Source organism: Pongo abelii, chromosome 2, assembly GCF_028885655.2.
Source record: "Pongo abelii isolate AG06213 chromosome 2, NHGRI_mPonAbe1-v2.0_pri, whole genome shotgun sequence".
In the NCBI taxonomy this organism is placed as follows: Eukaryota; Metazoa; Chordata; class Mammalia; order Primates; family Hominidae; genus Pongo; species Pongo abelii.
Genome location: NC_085928.1, coordinates 111,114,968 through 111,133,511, shown reverse-complemented (window position 1 = coordinate 111,133,511; position 18,544 = coordinate 111,114,968). Strand labels below are relative to the sequence as shown.

Sequence of the window (18,544 nt, the reverse complement as noted above, 5' to 3'; positions counted from 1 at the left end):
TCACCTCCTCCGGGTGGGCCAGGGCATCTGCTGCTGTCCGAGTGGAGGTGCCCACGGATCTGTAGTGTCTTGGCTACAGCAGGACGGGCCAGAGCTGGTGGGAAGGGCTGTATACGTGGGCAGCACTGGCCTACATGGCATTCTTGTGCCTGTGAATGCAGGGCAGTCCATGGACACAGCTAGGGAGGTGGGCAGCACCACTGGGCAAGGAGGGCCCTTTTCTCTGCAAGCCCAAGCCCAAGCCCAGGCCAGGGCACCAAGAGTGGCTGCTGACCCTTGGCTTGGCACCATGGGTACACCCTGCATGTGAAAGCAGCCCTAGTGTCCCTGTAGGCGGGCACCACCAGCAGCAGAAGTTCTCAAAAATGGCCCAGCCTTCAGCTACAAGCTTTGGTGCCTGGCCTCCAGCCAAGCCCCTCACCCTGGGCTCCCGGTCTCACTGCTCCACCTTCAGTGACCTCACCAAGTGCTTCAGAAAAGGGAAGCCCATTGCAGTCCCCATGTGGGCAGAAGGAATCAGAGAGGTTGCCTTTAATAGCTCAGTTACTATTGTTTATGTTGATAAAGGGTCTGTTAATGTATTGCAAAAGAGAACCAGGAAAGAGGTCCAGTGTGGGAAGCGCTGCCTTACTGTACCCCGCTCACTCTCAACTGAGGCTCCTGTGATGAGCACAGTGGACACACACCCCATCCCCAACCTGTCCACAGGTCCCTGGGCCATGGTGGGGTCGGGAGTGACACTGCTGTGAGGGGAACGTGGAGAGCTGGTGGCTCACTCATGGTGAGAGGCTCAAGGGCGGCAGTGGCTCTGCAGCAAAGTTGGCAGCTAGAGCAGTGTGTGGGGCCCGGCAAGGAACTGGGAAGGAGCAGACAGGGCGGGGTTGGGGGAACTGCCAGGAACTGCCAAGGATCCTGAGCCCCAAGCCACTGCGAAACTGAGAAGGGTGCTTGCCACATAGGAGCCACTTCATTTGGCTAAGCATTGGGTCTGGGTTCAGGAGCCACGATGCTGCCCCAGGTACCCCCCTGCCACTGTGGCAGGTGTGGCACAGACACAGGCCTCTGCCAACAGGGCAGCTGGGCACGCCGGGCAGTCAGGTTGCCTTCTCCTTCCCGCTTTCCTTTGGTCCCTCCTTCAGGTTCTCGGTCACGAGCTTCATTTGCTGTTAAGAGAAAATAGGACACCAAGTGAGCCACAGAAGCCTAAGTAGTGGCCGAGGCCTCTGCTCTCTGTGGAAGCCTGGCCAGTGGCTTTGACCCCAGGGAAGTGGTGACTCTCTGATGCTGCCTGCAGCTTCCTGCAAGTCCCTGGGTCTGACTCTGAGGAGATGGGAGACAGTTGGTGTGGTGAAAATGCAATGTCACACTGTGTGAGCCCAGACCAGCAGGGATTTTAAGGACACTGAAATGAGAAGCAGCTGGCATCTCCTCCTCCCTGGATGGCCAGGATGAGGGGAATAGGCGGACAGGGCCTGAGAGAGGATGGGGCACAGGCTTGGGACCAAGTGCTTGCTTTGCCCCTGTGCACTGAGCGACCCTGGCAGTTTGACCTCGCTGAGCTGGAGTTTCCAAATCTGCAGTGAGAGCAACAGTGCATATTTTGCAGGGCGGCTGCAAGTATTGTTGTCCATGAAGTCCCTGGCACAGAACAGATGCCCCAAATCATCAGATGTTTCTCACCAGCCTTTTGTCCCTAGTACAGCCACAGGACTTACCCTCACCCCTCCGCCCCCATCCTCACTGGGAACAACCCATGAAGTCTCTGTGAGGGTGACGTCAAGATAGAGGCGCCCTCCTTGAGGGCAGGATGGGAGACTTCCAGGAAGGTGTCAGAAGGGAGAGCCTGTGCCCACAAGTCAGGCAGCGGCGTAGGGGACAGTTCTGCTGCTCCTACCTTCCCCTACCCCAGGCCTGAAGCTCCCAGTCACTTCGGTTTTGTGGCTAGAAAACACCACTACAGCTCTGCCCTATTCGTTGAATAAATGAATAACTATAATACTGTGGATGTTGGCTTCAAACAGATTTTCAATAACAGTGATTCACTTATGGAAAAACAAAACTCTGAGTGCAAACATGGCTGGTACCCCCAGTACCTGGCTACTCATCTTGAGAGCCCCAAGTGCCACACAGGGCTGGAAGCAATACCATGCTCCCTGTGGCTTTCAGTGGGAGAAGCCCCTTTCATAGACTGTCAGTCAAAAGCCCTTGTCTGCTGCTTTAATTTACCCTCCTAAGGATCCTTTAGATCTGCAGTACCTCAGGAAGGCGCTCTCAACTCCTGACCATTCTCATGTTTTCTGAGCCTGGCCTATCTCCCACAGGGCGGCTCATGATGGCTCCTGGAAGCTGAGCCCTCTGCATTTGGCTTGGGCGGGGGGACTGGCTGGCCCTTTCTTATCCATGTCTAAGCAGGGCTTAGGAGATGGCTTTTGATGAGAAAGGGGGCTATGGAGAGTCAAGGTGACCAGTTTACCAGTGGTGGGGGTGAGAGGGTTCTTTCTGCAGGGGCCACAGCATTTCATCAGGCCTGGAGTAGGGGGTAGACACAGGAGTTAACAATGGCCCAGGGACATGCCCTGTCCAAATGACCCACCACTGCAAGATTTCTATAACCTTCATCCTGCCAGGGGGATAGAGATGGTTTAATAGTTCACAAACCTAGAAAGGCTGAACTGCTAGGCACTGTAAAAGTCTCCCCAGAGTTTTTTGCATCTGCTACCTCTTCCATTACTAACATTTCAGGTCTTCCCACAAGCCCATGCTGTTAACTACAGATATAAAATATCACCATAAATAAAAACTGTAATATTTCAGCCCAGGTTCACTGCAGACTCTTCTAGCTGTTATCATTTAATACTTATAAGACTTTTAAAATGTCTTTTTTTTTTTTCTTTCAAGAGCCAGGGTCTCACTTTGTTGCCGAGGCTGGAGTGCAGAGGCGTGATCACACTGCAGCCTTGAACTCCTGGGTTCAAGGGATCCTCCTGCCTCAATTTCCCAAGTAGCTGGGACTACAGGCATGAGCCACTGTGCACGGTAAATTTAACTAAACTAAAACAATAATGAAGACAGAACATTCCCCAGCTTGTCACAGAATCTTGCAGCCACATTTCCCTGGCATTCCACATGGGGAAGAAAATAAAAATGGGAGCATTTGAGGCTCCTTTCAAGGCATGGTGGCTGGACGCCCTGTGAGGTCAGGCACAGAAGCATCCAGCAGCTCTCTGGGAGGGGCCCCCTGCTCCACAGTAGCCAGGGTGGATGGGCCTTCTCCTCCAAATGACCAAACCCAATGTGACTTTTGTCTCACTTCCTGGGGCTGCTTCTGGGGTGCCCCCCACTTGTCCTTATAACTGATGTGCCCATGAGGGGCTTCTTCAGGGCCACAGCCCCTTCTCTCAGGCCCAGGGTTGGGGGCTTCACCCAAGTTCAGGGAAGGAACTCGGAACCCACTTGGCTGGGTTCCTCCCCCCTGCAGTGCCTGCCTTGCTCAGGGCAGCACCTAAGAGCCTGAGGATGTCCACGAGGTCACAAGGTCATCTGCACTGAACTGCACTGCTGGTGGCAAAGGTAGAAAGAATGGCCAGGGACCCTACAGTCCTCCCTTGCCTCAGGCCAGGCAGGAGCCATTTGCACATTTCTGCTCTTTCCTTCTTCACCTGTCCTAGAGCAAGGCTTCTTTTAAAGCCATGAATGACCAAGCCTCACTGGAGTTCTGTGATCCCCAAGTTGGGCCAGGGCCATGGGATGTCTCAAGGCCAGCTTGGCAGCCAGGGGAACAGGAGGGGACAGGAAGGCTGTGCTCCCAGGGCCTTCACAGGGCAGTGGCAGACCAGGTGGTTTCCTTCCAAGGGCACTCTCCCTCCCAGGGCCATGGTATGGAGGGGGGCTCAGCTCGACTCCCTGGGTTGCCTGTGCCCACAATCCCCAGCTGGGAGACCCTAAGCCAATGGCAGAACCAGAAATTAAAACCTGCAGCTAAAGTCCAAAGAAAAACCCAAGCGATTTGGAGGAAATGAGCTGCAACAGCCCGCTTTCCTGAGACAAGTTGTCATGAAATCAGTGGCTGACATTCACACCTTTTCTGTGTAAATGGGGCAGGCCTCTACCTCCCTTGGCTGCAAATGGAGTCAGAGCCACAGATACTCATTACTGGCTGGCTGGCCCTAAGATGGTTTCTCTTAGGTAAATCAATTGCTATCTACCACTCATGAGTCTGCAACCCTCAGCATGGGGGTCATGCGATGTACAACAGGAATATCCCATTTGTTTTCCAGGAGGGCTGTCCTCCTGGTGAAGAGGAGGCTGAGCCCTAACCACAGCCCTGGCCCAAGAGCACTTCCCACACCCTCCCCGATTGGGAAGTGGTGAGCACTGGCAGAAGTGATGTCAGGATCACAGAATTTATGATTAGGAAAGAACCTTGAAGAACAGTCAGTCTCATGGCCACTTAAGAATCCTGAGACCTGGTTAAATGCAGGCCCTGCAGTGGACCCCAGACTCTGAATTTTTAATGAGCCTTCAAGTTTTTCCACTGACCACCCCAGGCTTGCAAGTCTCTGATTTGTTGTCTGTCACCTTTCACAAATAAGTGAGCTGGGGCCACGAGGGGTGAAACAGATTTCTCCCAGGCCATACTGCAGGCTCTGGCTGAGTGGGCTGGGACGGTGCCTAGGCACCAGACTGCCTCTGGCAGCTCAGTTCTTTGGCTTCTTCTCCTTAACAAACCTGGCTGGAGGGTGGGTGGGGTGGGAGGGAGCAACACTATCCCCTTAAAAAAAACCTGGCTTCTTTGGGGATCCTTAAATTAAAACCTTCATAAAAATATAAGCAAGATAATAGAGCTGACGACTTCTCCAAAAAAGTATCAAAATGGAGACAGAATGGAATTTTCCCCTAACTTGTGACTCATTAAAACACCCATCCTCCAAATTATTCTTTAAAAAGCACTGACTAATTTTTTGCATCATTATTAGTAATGATTATAATAGGAACCTAATCATTAAGTGTGTTGGCCAAATGCACAGCTTGACCTGAGGAAGACTGTGTGACTGGATCCCCTTGTCTCTGTGGAGAAGTACAGAAATACTTTCTGAGAATTGCAACGCTTCCCACAGACCTGGAATGGCCATGGTGGACTCCATAGACTTGTGATAACCACGGTGGACACCACGGACCTCAAATGGCCCCTTCTCCCTCCCAGCCTTGTAGCAGAGACTCCTTCTGGCTGAGCCCACAATAAACTTTAGGATCCTTCTATTCATAGCATTCAGGGAATGACTACCATTTGATTACATCTCCTGCTCAATTTGAAATCTACTAGCAACTACTCCATTACCCCTTCTCACCCCTGCCCCCCCCCCCAAACCAAGACCTACAGAAGGAATCTGTCTGGGGAGCCCTTGGCTGAAGGATAGAAAATCCCATGTGTCATCAGTTACCGTTCACTAGTGGCCTCACCATTCATGTCCTCTGAGTGCAGGGTGCAGTGGCTGGGATGGAACCAGGCTGCTGGCCACATAGGGTGTCTAGGAATGGAGTTCTCAGGCGAGTTCAGCCCAGCAGCAGCACCTGGCTCCTCTGAGCCATCCCAGCCTTGGGTGTGCAGGCCTGAGATGGAGCATCATGATCACCCGTTCCTACTCCCCATCCCAAAGTCTGATTTAATGCACCTAAGTGTGGCCTGGGCACAGGGACTTTTCAAAGCTCCCCAAGTGATTCTAACAGGCAGCTGAGGTGGAGAGCCACTGCCTGAAACGAAGCCACCCTCCAAGTCTCCCTGAGAAGGGGAATGGCGGGGAAGAAGGGAGGATCAACTTCGAGCCTCCTCCACTCAAGCTGTGTACGCACCCCTTATTCACACCTTGCAACCACAAGCAAGGGCTTCTCTACAGGTGTCACTGACATGGCCCTGGGGACTCACAAGGCTAGGCAGCTTATTGAGGACATGCAGCTAGAGTCAGGACAAAAATCAAGCAACAGCCTGACAATTCAGATGAAAAAGGAGAGTGGGGCTTCTGAAGCACCTATTTTCACAAAGACTTTTTATTTGTTATCTCTATTGAAAAGTTTACCTCAAACAGTGTTCTGAAAATATCATAATATAATGATTAAAAAGTCCAAGCCTGTCTGGGCTTGGTGGTGCCATAAGGCTCTAATCAGCCACGACAGCAGTGAGTAGAGGGGCAGGAAGGCGCTTGCAGCAGCCTGTCAGGCGGTCCTGGAGGGAGTTACACCCACCTCTCCCTCTGATTGTTGCTTCATTTTAACACTTGACAAAATGTAAAAATGTAAGACTTGCGGGCAACCCCAAGTGCCAGTGCTCCAGCTCCCACCTCCCACCCCAGCCAGCCTTTCTCCCAGTCATCCCCATCTCAGGAAGCAGTGCCACCACCAGCCAGCATCTCAGACCATGGAACTTCAGCCATCTCTGCGGATGCCTGCTCCCTCGGCCCAGCCCCTCTGTCACACACCCGCTGCTCCTGCCTCCCTCCTCAAGGCTGTGCCCCTGCCTGCACTGAGACGGCACCCCAGACAATCCCACTCTTGTCTCAAGGCAGCCCAAGCAGGGTTTTAAACGGGGGGCTGTAGTATGCCACTCCAAGGTCCCTACCACGCTGGGGACTGCAGTTCACCCCTTCTTGTCTCTCATCCTTGTCCCCTGCTGCCCCACACTCCAACCTTGGTTCTGCTCCAGCCATCAGCTCCCTCCACCCAGGCTTGCCTGCCCTACCTGAGTTTGCTGGCAACTCCTTTCTGCCACTCAGTCCTCAGCCTGTCTCCTCCTCATCCCTCTATTTCCTCCTCCCCTGTCACCATCCCATCCCTCTATTTCAATTGCTGCACTACTCTCATTACCATCTGGTTTATTCATTGTTTGCAGATTTTTCTTCTGTCTTAAATGTTCTATCCTACCTGGTATGTGGTCTCCAGAGAGCAGGGCCATGACTAGACCCCAGGACCTATGACAGTGCCTGGCACTGAGTTGGTGCTCCATGAATACTGTGGAAGAGGGACCAGCTTGCAGCCTGCAGTAGCAGCCAGAGAAATTCTAATTTAGCCAGTAACCTCAGTGTAATTCTGATGAACTTGTAAAGCCTCTTTTTTTCATGCGTATGAAAGAGAAAATGCTCTTTTCTCATGTAACACATATTCAAGTTCTTGAAGTCAACATCACTCTCTGGCCCACAAATTGGCCAGTCCCATGTATGGGATCACAGAAAACACACCAGTAGGATGGGCTTTATGTCAGAAGCACCGGGTTTCAGGGTTCCCAACAGCTACCTGCCCTGGTAACAATGCAGATTTGGGTCCCAGCCTAAGGTTTTGACTCAGAAGCTGGGTGAGGGGTGGGTGGCAGAAATCATGGCTAGCAAGCTCAAGCTGGGTGAGGGTCAGGGGTGGAGTGGCGGGGGAGTGTGACAGAAATCATGATTAGCAAGCTCAGATGTGGCTCTGGTGAAGGGGAAGGTGGTCTGCAGTTACAGCTGTGTGGGAGGAGGACGGTGCCAAATTATCAGCTTGGTCCCAGCTAGAAACAAAGACTCCGCCAAGAAAATCAAATCCCCACTCCAGAAAGGCTCCCGCTCACACAACAGGAGACATGTGAGGGAGTCTATGACACAGTCCATTAACTGCACGAGCTAACCGTGGGGTGGGTGGATGTCAGTTCAAAAAGGGGAAACAAAGGTGTAATGTCTGTTTCTCAAATGATCTTTTGATCCCTGCTTTCTCTGCACATCTGGGTTTCAGAGCAAAATTTCCCAAAACAGAAGTTAAAGGACTTTGAAAGGAGATATTTTGAGACTGCAAGTTACTTCCCATGGAGAGTGAGGAGCCCATAGAAGCCAGAGGCTGGATTTCCAGCCATCCCCAGGCACACACTCATTCTGACGCTTCTGGAACAGGGAGCTAGTCATGTCTGATTAACTACAGCCACCTCCCAAATCTGGGCTGTTGGAATCCTCACATACCTACCAATGCTACAGGCCATGAGGTTCCACAGGTGGCCAGAAAGAGCTGGATGCTAACACAAAATGACCAAGCAAAACTGACCCACCTCCCTGGGTCTGGGAAATGTCATCAGGGGCAGCAAGCCCTCATCAGGGCTGCTCATCGCCTCTGTCCTTTCATGTTCTATCAGTGGACACTGATATTTTCTCCAAGTTATGGATACTCCAAATATACACGAAATCACCTAGTAACTAAACCAAGAGACCCTTCTGCAGAACCCCCAGGATTCAGCATGGAGTGGACGCACCCATCTAGATGGTTCCTCCAGGCTGTGGGGCTCAGGTCCATGGGTCGGGGCATCAGTACTATGCTTCCTAGGGTTCCCTGTGCCAGGTTCATGCAAATCTTGGCTACTTACCTCCCCATTTCCTGCATTTCTAATTGCTCTTGTACAGCAAAACCTCTTAACCTCCTTTGTTGATATAACTTTTAATGTCTGTTATATTACCTGTGTGTAATTTAAATTTATAGTGACCAACACTTACATCACATTGCATGCCAGGCACTGTTCTAAACTCTATGCACATTTGATTTACTTCTCATAACCACCCTATGAGAGACATACCATTATCATTTTAAAGAAAAAACAGAGGCACAGAAAGGTTGAGAAACTTGCACCAGGTTATAGCAGGTTTGAGCCCAGGCCATCTGGCTCCAGAGCTGGCTCCTAACCTGCAGGCTGCCCTGCCCCTGCCCTGATGTTGGATCTAGACGTTTCATTTTTGTACTATAATAATATCACCCAACTATCCACTGGGGTCACCTGTGCTTTGAGATTCAGATTCAACTGGATCACACTTCTAATCCATGAGGTCTTGCAAGTGTCTCTGAATTACTGGTGTGGATCCAATTTTGTCTTGGTCACACCTGGCTCAGATTTTCTGCTTCTGCTAAATCTCTGAAACCATGGCAGCCTGGCTCCAGATACCCAAGGTTAACCCTATCTTGATCTGTATGCACACATTTTAGCAAGATATTAAAGAGTGCTTAAAACTTTAAGAATCGGTCGGGCGCGGTGGCTCACTCCTGTAATCCCAGCACTTTGGGAGGTCGAGGTGGGCACATGACTTGAAGTCAGGAGTTCAAGACCAGCCTAGCCAACATAGTGAAACCCCGTCTCTACTAAAAATACAAAAATTAGCTGGGCGTGGTGGCAGGCACCTGTAATCCTAGCTACTCAGGAGGCTGAGGCAGGAGAACCGCATGAACCCGGGAGGCAGAGGGTGCAGTGAGCCGAGATTGTGCCACTACACTCCACCCTGGGTGACAGAGTGAAACTCCGTCTCAAAAAAAAAAAACAACAAAAAACTTTAAGAATCATTTTTTTGGGTGGGCGCAGTGGCTCATGCTGGTAATCCCAGCACTTTGGGAGGCCAAGGCAGGTGGATCACCTGAGGTCAGGAGTTTGAGACCAGCCTGGCCAACATGGTGAAACCCTGTCTCTACTAAAAATACAAAAAAAAAATAGCTGGGCATGGTGGTGGGCGCCTGTAATCCCAGCTACTCGGGAGGCTAGTGCAAGAGAATCACTTGAACCCAAGAGGTGGAGGTGGCAGTGAGCTGAGAATGCACCATTGCACTCCAGCTTGGGTGACAAGAGTGAAACTCTATCTCATAAAAAAAGAATCAGTTTTTAAAAAATATCCAGAAGTCCTTGATGATTTTTTTTTTTTTTTAAAGAAAGGCTTCCAAAGGGAACAAGAACAAGAAAATGTGGGAACAAGACAAGAAAATGTGGAAACCATAGTGAGACAGTTGGCAAAATCACAAATGCTCGAGCAGCTGAAACTCAGATGCAGAGGCACTTCCTTCAAACAAAAATGATTTAGACCAGGTCTCCTACTCTCCTAGCTAAAAGAGGCAGGTGAATCTTTGAAGTCACAACTTCCTCAGAATCCTCAGGCAGGACTCCCTGGACTCCAGAGCCAGAGAGAGCAGCAGGACAGTTTATTCCCCCCCTTGTCCATGGCAAGCCACAGGAGCTTGGGGGAGAAGGGTGTCTTCCTAGAACAGAAGCTCCTTGAGGGATGAATTTAATGCTGTATAATATTTTTTGTTTGCTTATTTTTGTTTGTTTTTACAACTTTGTCACATTCAATATTTTTAATAAGTAAAAAACAGGCACGTGCTTTAAATATTATCCAACTTATTACCAACTGCACCCCATTAAAAGGTGTGACCTGGAGGAAAGAGAATGGAAGGAGCCCCTTGGTGGTTCATTGCTGTGTGTGCCCCAGATGTGTTCTGATGGCCTCTTGTCACCAACTGTCTGGTGATGGAGAGCTGCTGAAGAGCACCTCCAACAAAGAGCATGGCAGAACTAGAAACCTCGATCCGCAAGGGACTGCAGTTTACTAAACATATAAAAGGCAGCAGGAACATTAATAAATTATTCAGGAACAAGAAAGGTTAAAATAAGCCATGTCTCCTCCACTGGATGAAGAGAAAAAGCTAGTAACAGATATTGCTTAAAGGGCTGAAATGAATGGATGATTTTCTGAAACATCCTGATATGAGCATGGAGAACAGTGGGCTGGGGGTGTCCTGGGGACATCGACCAAGGGAACTAGAGCAGTGGCCTGAGGCTGAGACAGGGGCGGTATTTTGACACTTGTAAAGTAGAGGTATAATCACAAATAAAAAGAATCAAAGTCCCTAACATCAAAAGCAAACTATGACTAATCTTAAAGAAATAATATAATTATATACGAAAGCTACAATTACTTCTGGAATGACCATCAACTATGTGTATTATGGCAACATAGGTAAGAGGGCAACAAAGAGTGAGGAAGACATGGGAATGATGTTCCCAGATGGGAGGACCAAAAAGACAATGAAGGTGACACCAATTCTGAGAAAGGGGGAAATTTTCATATTTTTGCAATAATAATGTAAAAATAACATGTAATCAGTTTGCCTCCAAATCACAGGGCAAAGAATGAAGTTTCTTTTTAAAATGACTTTGGCATGGCTCCTTTCTAGTTTCACTGTAACTAGATCTACAGGTGTGATGTTATTTTGCAAACAGAAATGCAAAGAGATCTTCCACCCAGGTTCTGCTATAATACGGCAGTGAGCTGTTTCAGAAGCCAGCGAGATCTACAATCTCCTTGTGTATTATCCTCAGCCCCATGATACTGACACATTCAGTGATGTTACTAGGACATTGTCCCAATTGTTCAGGTCATCTAGATGACCAAGAGCATCTGGTCTGGAGGAGACATTTCCTGGACAAGACTTACATAGCATCACTTCTTTTTTAAAACAATATTTAAGTTACTTTTTTTTTGAGACAGGGTTTCACTCTGTCACCCAGGCTGGAGTGGGGTGCAGTGGCACAATCACAGCTCACTGCAGCCTGGACCTCCCGGGCTCAGGTGATCCTCCCACCTCAGCCTCCTGAGTAGCTGGGAGGCTAGAGTGTGCCACCACACCCAGCTAATTTTTTGTATATTTTATACAGATGGGGTTTCACCATGTTGCCCAGGCTTGTCCTAAACTCCTGGTTCAAGTGATCTGCCTGCCTTGGCCTCCCAAAGCACTGGGATTATAGGTGTGAGCCCCTGCACAGGGCCCACAGCATCACTTCTTCAGGAAGGCGCTCCCTCCTCCTTGCCTGGGAGGAAGGGTGCCAAGTCCTTCAGGAATAACTACTTTCCTGTCTGGAAGCTCTTGGAGCCAAGGAGGGCGGCAGCATTGTTCTTTCACAAGAGAGCCCCCTATGTTGTCACACAGGTCACCTGGGGCCCTTGGGAGATAAGACCCAGAGAGGTTTGTGACCATCCAAGGCCAAGATGACCATCTAGCCAGCCCTCATCTTTGATCTGCAGGTTCCATGTTGATAGCTAGAGAGCCAGGGCTCAGGTTCAGGCCGGAAGAGGAGGTGTGGCCAGGCCAGTGGACACCAAGCACAAGTGGCTGCTCCAAAGAAACCCCTGCAGGCTCCTTCAGTGAAAGCCATGGCTAGGTGACATTTACAGATCCAGGAATTGAAGCCTTGACAGTTTGGTTAGATCAAGGCATGACACAAAAGTTTAAAAGCCCAAAGAATAGAAATAAACACTCTAGAAATCAGAGTCTCTAAAAGGACCCTGAGCTGGGGTGGCAACAGTGGTGGCCATCTGAGAAAGATGCCTTGGTGGTCAGAGGTAATCCAGTGTCCAGCTTCCCTCCTACTGGAGTCCTGACTCATGGAGTATGAGGGGACACAATTTCACTGTGGCATGCGAAAGAAACTCAGTTTAGAAAGTTAAAGGATGAGGTAAGAGCCTACTAAATGAAATGCAGGAGACAGTCCACTGCCCACATCAGTTTCAACACAACTTAGTAAATATTACTCTTAACTATAAAGGGAGAACAACCTTTAATCTAAGAAAACACTGCCAGTGGCCACAAGGAAAGTGAAAGTGGGATGAGTGGAGCAGCTGCCAAAGGGTGAGCTCCTTCTCTGCCCAGAGAAGCTCTGCACCCACTTTCTGCACACCTAGGAAGGTAAAGGAGGCACCCAGGCATCAAAGGACCCCTGGTGGCGGCAGAGGGGATTGGTTTCATTCTTCAGAAACACTAAGCTCATCACCAAGGTGAAAACAGATCCTTATGAAATGCAGCCACAACTGCAGGCCACAGAGAAAGTATAAATGTTTCCCATCACCTTTACAATCTTTCCCAGGGCAGTTTTCCCGACATCTGAACACTGTATGGCCCTTTGATAAATGCAAATATCTATATCTTCTATAATGTCATTTAAAATTTCAATATTACTATTATGAGTAAAACAAAATTGATAATTACAACATTATGATTTTTAAAACTCTATATCCCCTCACTGCACAAGAGATTACCATGTACCCTTTCCCCCAGAGCAGGGCCCTGTTCCTGGCCAGTTGAGATGGGCTACCCCTGGGTGATGATGGCTGTGAGTCGTCAGAATTGCAGGCACTAGGCACCCCTTCTACAGAGCCCGGGTGAAGCTGGAGCGAGGGATTGTTGACTTGACTATGCTTGATTTTTGTGTAGGAACAACACAGTAAGTGTTAGGCAGGGATTCTAGCCTTTATTCACCTGACATCATTTTCCCTCAGAAAAGTTAATTTTTACTCATTCCCACCTAGAAACCTCAACAAGCAGATTAATTACTGCTTCTCCCCAACACTTTCATTTCACTTTAATTTCCCATTACCTATATCCCTTCCTGAGTGGCAGTCCCTGTAACCAATACTGATCACTAAATACAGGTTGATGAAAACGTCATTGAACACTCCTCACTGCTATGTTACAGGATCCTGAGCACACACGGCAGCCAGTCAGTATTTTTGCAAATCTAGAACTCAGGCGACACAATGCTGTCCCAGTTGGTGACAAAAGGCCATCAAAACACATCTTGGGGCACATACAGCACTGAACCACCAACGGACTGTCTTTCTTTTTCCTCCAGGTTACACATTTTAATGGGGTACTCTTAGTAATAAATTGGATAATATTTAAAGCATGTCTGTTTTTATTAAAAATATTGAATGTGCTTTTGCAATTGGAGAACTTAGAAGCAGTAAGGAGTGAGCCCTGAACCTGAAAATGGCAAATAGAAGGAAGGATTAACTTTCAGCTTCCACTCGGGCAAACAGAACAGTGTGTGGAGGCCCACATCATGAACTTTTGCTCCAAGAACTACTGCAGGAACATAACAGGAAAGCCAAGAGAATCCACAGACCCTTTAAAGGAGGTGGACTGCCGCCAGGCTCTGTGGGACCAGGAACTGTGAGTCTGCTTGCTTTCTCGGCTGGGAGGCATGCAGCCTGGGGAAAGTTCTCAGCCCTGGAAATAAACTCAGCGCTGTTGTGGGGGCATGGTGGGAGGGAGACTGGCCTTTTGGGCGCGGGCTGCATGGGTGAGGCCTGTGGCTGCCGGCTTTCACCAACTTCCCTGATGACCTGTGTGATACAGCAGAGGCAAGGTTTTTTAACACCCCTAAAAGATCACACTAGCTCACCAGCAATGGATCCAAACCAAGATCAAATCTCTGAATTGCCAGAAAAAGAATTCAGAAGGCTGACTATTAGGCCAATCAAGGAGGCACCAGAGAAAGGTGAAGTCCAACTTAAATAAATAAATAAAAAATGATGCAGGATATGAATGGAAAAATCTTCAGTGAAATAGATAGCATAAATAAAAAACCATCACAACTTGTGGAAATTGAGGACGCACTTAGAGAACTGCAAAAGGCACTGGCAGTCTCGGCAACAGAATCGAACCAACAGAAGACAGAATTTCAGAGCTCCAAGACAAGGCTTTCAAATTAACCCCATCTGACAAAGAAAAAGAATCTACAAAAATTAACAAAGGCTCCGAGAAGCTTGGGATTATGTTAAACAACCAAACCTAAGAATAATTGATGTTCTCAAGGAAGAAGAGAAATCTAAAAGTTTGGAAAACATATTTGAGGGAATAATTGAGGAAAACTTCTCCAGCCTTGCTAGAAATCTAACATCCAAATACAAGAAGCTCAAAGAACACCTGGGAAATACATCACAAAAAGATTATCACTTAGGGACATAGTCATCAGGCTATCTAAGGTCAAGATGAAGGAAAGAATCTTAAGAGCTGTGAGGCAAATACATCAGGCAACCTATAAAGGAACCTATCAGATTAACCTATCAGATTAACAGCAGATTTCTCATCAGAAACCTTACAAGCTAGAAGGGATTGGGGTCCTATCTTTAGCCTCCTTAAACAAAACAATTAGCCAAGAATTTTGTATCTACCAAAACTAAGCTTCATAAATGAAGGAAAGATAGTCTTTTTCAGACAAACAAATGCTGAGAGAATTCACCACTACCAAGCCAGCACTATAAAAACTGCTAAAAGGAGCTCTAAATCTTGAAACAAATCCTCAAAATACACCAAAATAGAACCTCCTTAAAGTATAAATCTCACAGGACCTATATAACACCACCACAATGAAAAAAACAAGGCATTCAGGCAACAAATAGCATGATAAATAGAATAGTACCTTACATCTCAATACTAACTGTATTAATCCATTCTCATGCTGCTATGGAGAAGTGCCCAAGACTGGATAATTTACAAAGAAAAGAGGTTTAATTAACTCACATTTCTGCATGGCTGGGGAGGCCTCAGGAAACATACAATCATGGCGGAAGGGGAAGCAAACACGTCCTTCTTCACATGGTGGCAGGAGAGAGAAGTGCCGAGCAAAGAGGGACAAGCCCCTTGTAAAACCATCAGATCTCATGAGAACTCACCTGCCACCATGAGAAGAACAGCATGAGGGTAACCACCCCCATGATTAAAACAGCTCCCACTGGGCCCTCCCATGACACATGGGGATTATGGAAACTACAATTCAAGATGAGATCTGGGCCAGGACATAGTCAACCCATGTCACTAATGTTGAATGTAAATGGCCTAAATGCTTCACTTAAAAGATACAGAATGCCAGAAGGGATAAGAATTCACCAACCAAGTATCTGCTGTTGCCTTCAGGAGACTCACCTGACACATAAGAACTCACATAAACTTAAGGTAAAGGTGTGGAAAAAGATATTCCATGAAAATGGACACCAAAAGCGAGTAGGAATAGCTAGTCTTATATCAGACAAAACAAACTTTAAAACAACAGCAGTTAAAAAGGACAAACAGGGACATGATATAATGATAAAAGAAATAGTCCAACCAGACAATATCACAATCTTAAATATATATGCACCTAACACTAGAGCTCCCAAATTTATAAAACAAGTACTCCTAGACCTAAGAAATGAAATAGACTGCAACACAATAATAGTGGGGGACTTCAATACTCTACTGACAGCACTAGACAGGTCATTAAGACAGAGAGTCAACAAAGAAACAACGGACTTAAACTATACCCTAGAACAAATGGACTTAACAGATATTTACAGAACATTCTACTCAACAACTGCAGAATATACGTTCTACTCATGAGCACATGGAACATTCTCCAAGATAGACCATACAACGGGCCACAAAACAAGTCTCAACAAATTTAAGAAAATCGAAATTATGGCAAGTACTCTCTCAGACCACAGTGGAATAAAACTGGAAATCAACTCCAAAAGAAACCCTTGAGACCCTGCAAATACATGGAAATTAAATAGCCTGCTCCTGAATGATCATTGGGTCAACAATGAAATCAACATGGAAATTAAAAAATTCTTTGAACTGAATAATAGTGACATGACCTATCAAAACCTCTGGGATACAGCAAAGGCGGTGCGGATACAGCAAAGGCGGTGCTAAGAAGAATGTTCATAGCATTAAATGCCTATGTCAAAAAGTCTGAAAGAGCACAAATAGACAATCTAAGGTCACATCTTAAGGAGCTAGACAAACAAGAACAAACCAAACCCAAACCCAATGGAAGAAAAGAAATAACCAAGATCAGAGCAGAACTAAATGAAACAAACAAACAAACAAAAACAATATGAAAGATAAATGAAACAAAAAGCTGGTTCTTTGAAAAGACAGACTAATAGATTAAGAAAAGAGAAGATCCAAATAAGCTTAATTAGAAACGAAACGGGAGATATCACAACCAATACCAAAGAAATACAAAAGATCATTCAGGCTACTATGAACACCTTTACGTGCATAAACTAGGAAACCTAGAGGAGACAGATAAATTCCTGGAAATATACAACGCTCCTAGTTTAAACGAGGGAGAAATAGAAACTCTGAACAGACCAATAACAAGCAGTGAGATTGAAATGGTAAGTAAAATGTTACCAACAAAAAAAAAGAATCCAGGACCAGATGGATTCACAGCTGAATTCTATCAGACATTCAAAGAATTGGTAACAATCCTATTGACATTATTCCAAAAGACAGAGAAGGAGGGAACCCTCCCTAAATCATTCTATGAAGCCAGTATCACCCTAAGACCAAAACTAGGAAAGGACATAAAAAAGGAAAACTGCAGACCAATATCCTTGATGAACATAGATGCAAAAATCCTCAACAAAATAGTAGCTAATGGAATACAACAGCATATCAAAAAGATAATCCATGGCCAGGCGCGGTGGCTCACGCCTGTAATCCCAGCACTTTGGGAGGCCAAGGCAGGCAGATCACGAGGTCAGGAGATCTAGACCATCCTGGCTAACAGGGTGAAACACTGTCTCTACTAAAAATACAAAAAAATTAGGTGGGCGTGGTGGTGGGCACCTGTAGTCCCAGCTACTCAGGAGGCTGAAGCAGGAGAATGGTGTGAACATGGGAGGCAGAGCTTGCAGTGAGCCGAGATCATGGCACTGCACTCCAGCCTGGGTGATAAAGCGAGACTCTGTCAGAAAAAAAAAAAAAGATAATCCACCATGATCAAGTGGGTTCCATACCAGGGATGCAGGGATGGTTTAACATCTGCAAGTCAATAAATGTGATATACCACATAAACCAAATAAAAAACAAAAATCCCTGGTTTCATACCTGGGATGCAGGGATGATTTAACATCCACAAATCAATAAATGTGATACACCACATAAACAGAATTAAAAACAAAAATCACATGATCATCTCAGTAGATGCAGAAAAAGCATTTGAAAAAATCCAGCATCACTTTATTATTAAAACCCTCAGCAAAATCAGCATAGAAGGGACATACCCTAAGGTAATAAAAGCCATCCATGACAAACCACAGCCAACATTTTACTGAAAAGGGAAAAGTTGAAGGCATTCCCCCTGGAACAAGACAAGGATGCCCACTTTCACTATTTCTATTCAGCATAGTACTGGAAGTCCTAGCCACAGCAATCAGACAAGAGAAAGAAAGAAAGTGCATCCAAACTGGTAAAGAGGAAATCAAACTGCTGCTGTTTGCTGATGACATGATCATATACCTAAAAAACCCTAAAGACTCATCCAAAAAGTTCCTAGAACTGGTACATGAATTTGGCAAAGTTTCCAGATACAAAATTAATGTACACAAATCAGTAGCCCTGCTATATACCAACAGCGACCAAGCTGAGAATCAAATCAAGAACTCAACTTCTTTTAAAATAGCTTCCAAAAAAAAAAAAAAAGTAAAATACTTAGGAATATACCTAACCAAGGAGGTGAAAGACCTCTACAAGGAAAACTACAAAACACTGCTGAAAGAAATCACAGATGACACAAACAAATGGAAACACATCCCATGCTCATGGATGGGTAGAATCAATATTCTGAAAATGACCATACCACCAAAAGCAATCTACAAATTCAATGCAATTTCCATCAAAATACTACCATCATTCTTCACAGAACTATAAAAAAAATCCTAAAATTCATACGGAATGAAAAAAGAGCCTGCATAGCCAAAGCAAGACTAAGCAAAAAGAACAAATCTTGAGGCATACATTACACGACTTCAAACTATAAGGCCATAGTCACCAAAACAGCATGGTACTGGCATAAAAACAAGCACATAGACCAATCAAATAGAATACAGAACCCAGAAATAAAGCCAAATACTTACAGTCAACTGATTTTCGACAAAGCAAACAAAAACAAAGTGGG

General features: G+C 46.6%; 1 protein-coding gene across 20 annotated transcripts in view; it reads right to left on the bottom strand.

Moving 5' to 3' along the window:
• Positions 1-530: 530 nt before the first annotated feature.
• Positions 531-18,544, bottom strand: part of ANO10 (anoctamin 10) — a 328,446-nt gene continuing 310,432 nt past the window's right edge. For all 20 annotated transcript variants that reach the window (XM_009239147.4, XM_009239145.4, XM_063722557.1 and 17 more), the window contains one exon: positions 531-1,163. In XM_009239147.4, the coding sequence (XP_009237422.1) occupies positions 1,095-1,163 (69 nt within the window). In that variant the 3' untranslated portion in view covers positions 531-1,094. The remainder of the gene's footprint in view (positions 1,164-18,544) is intronic.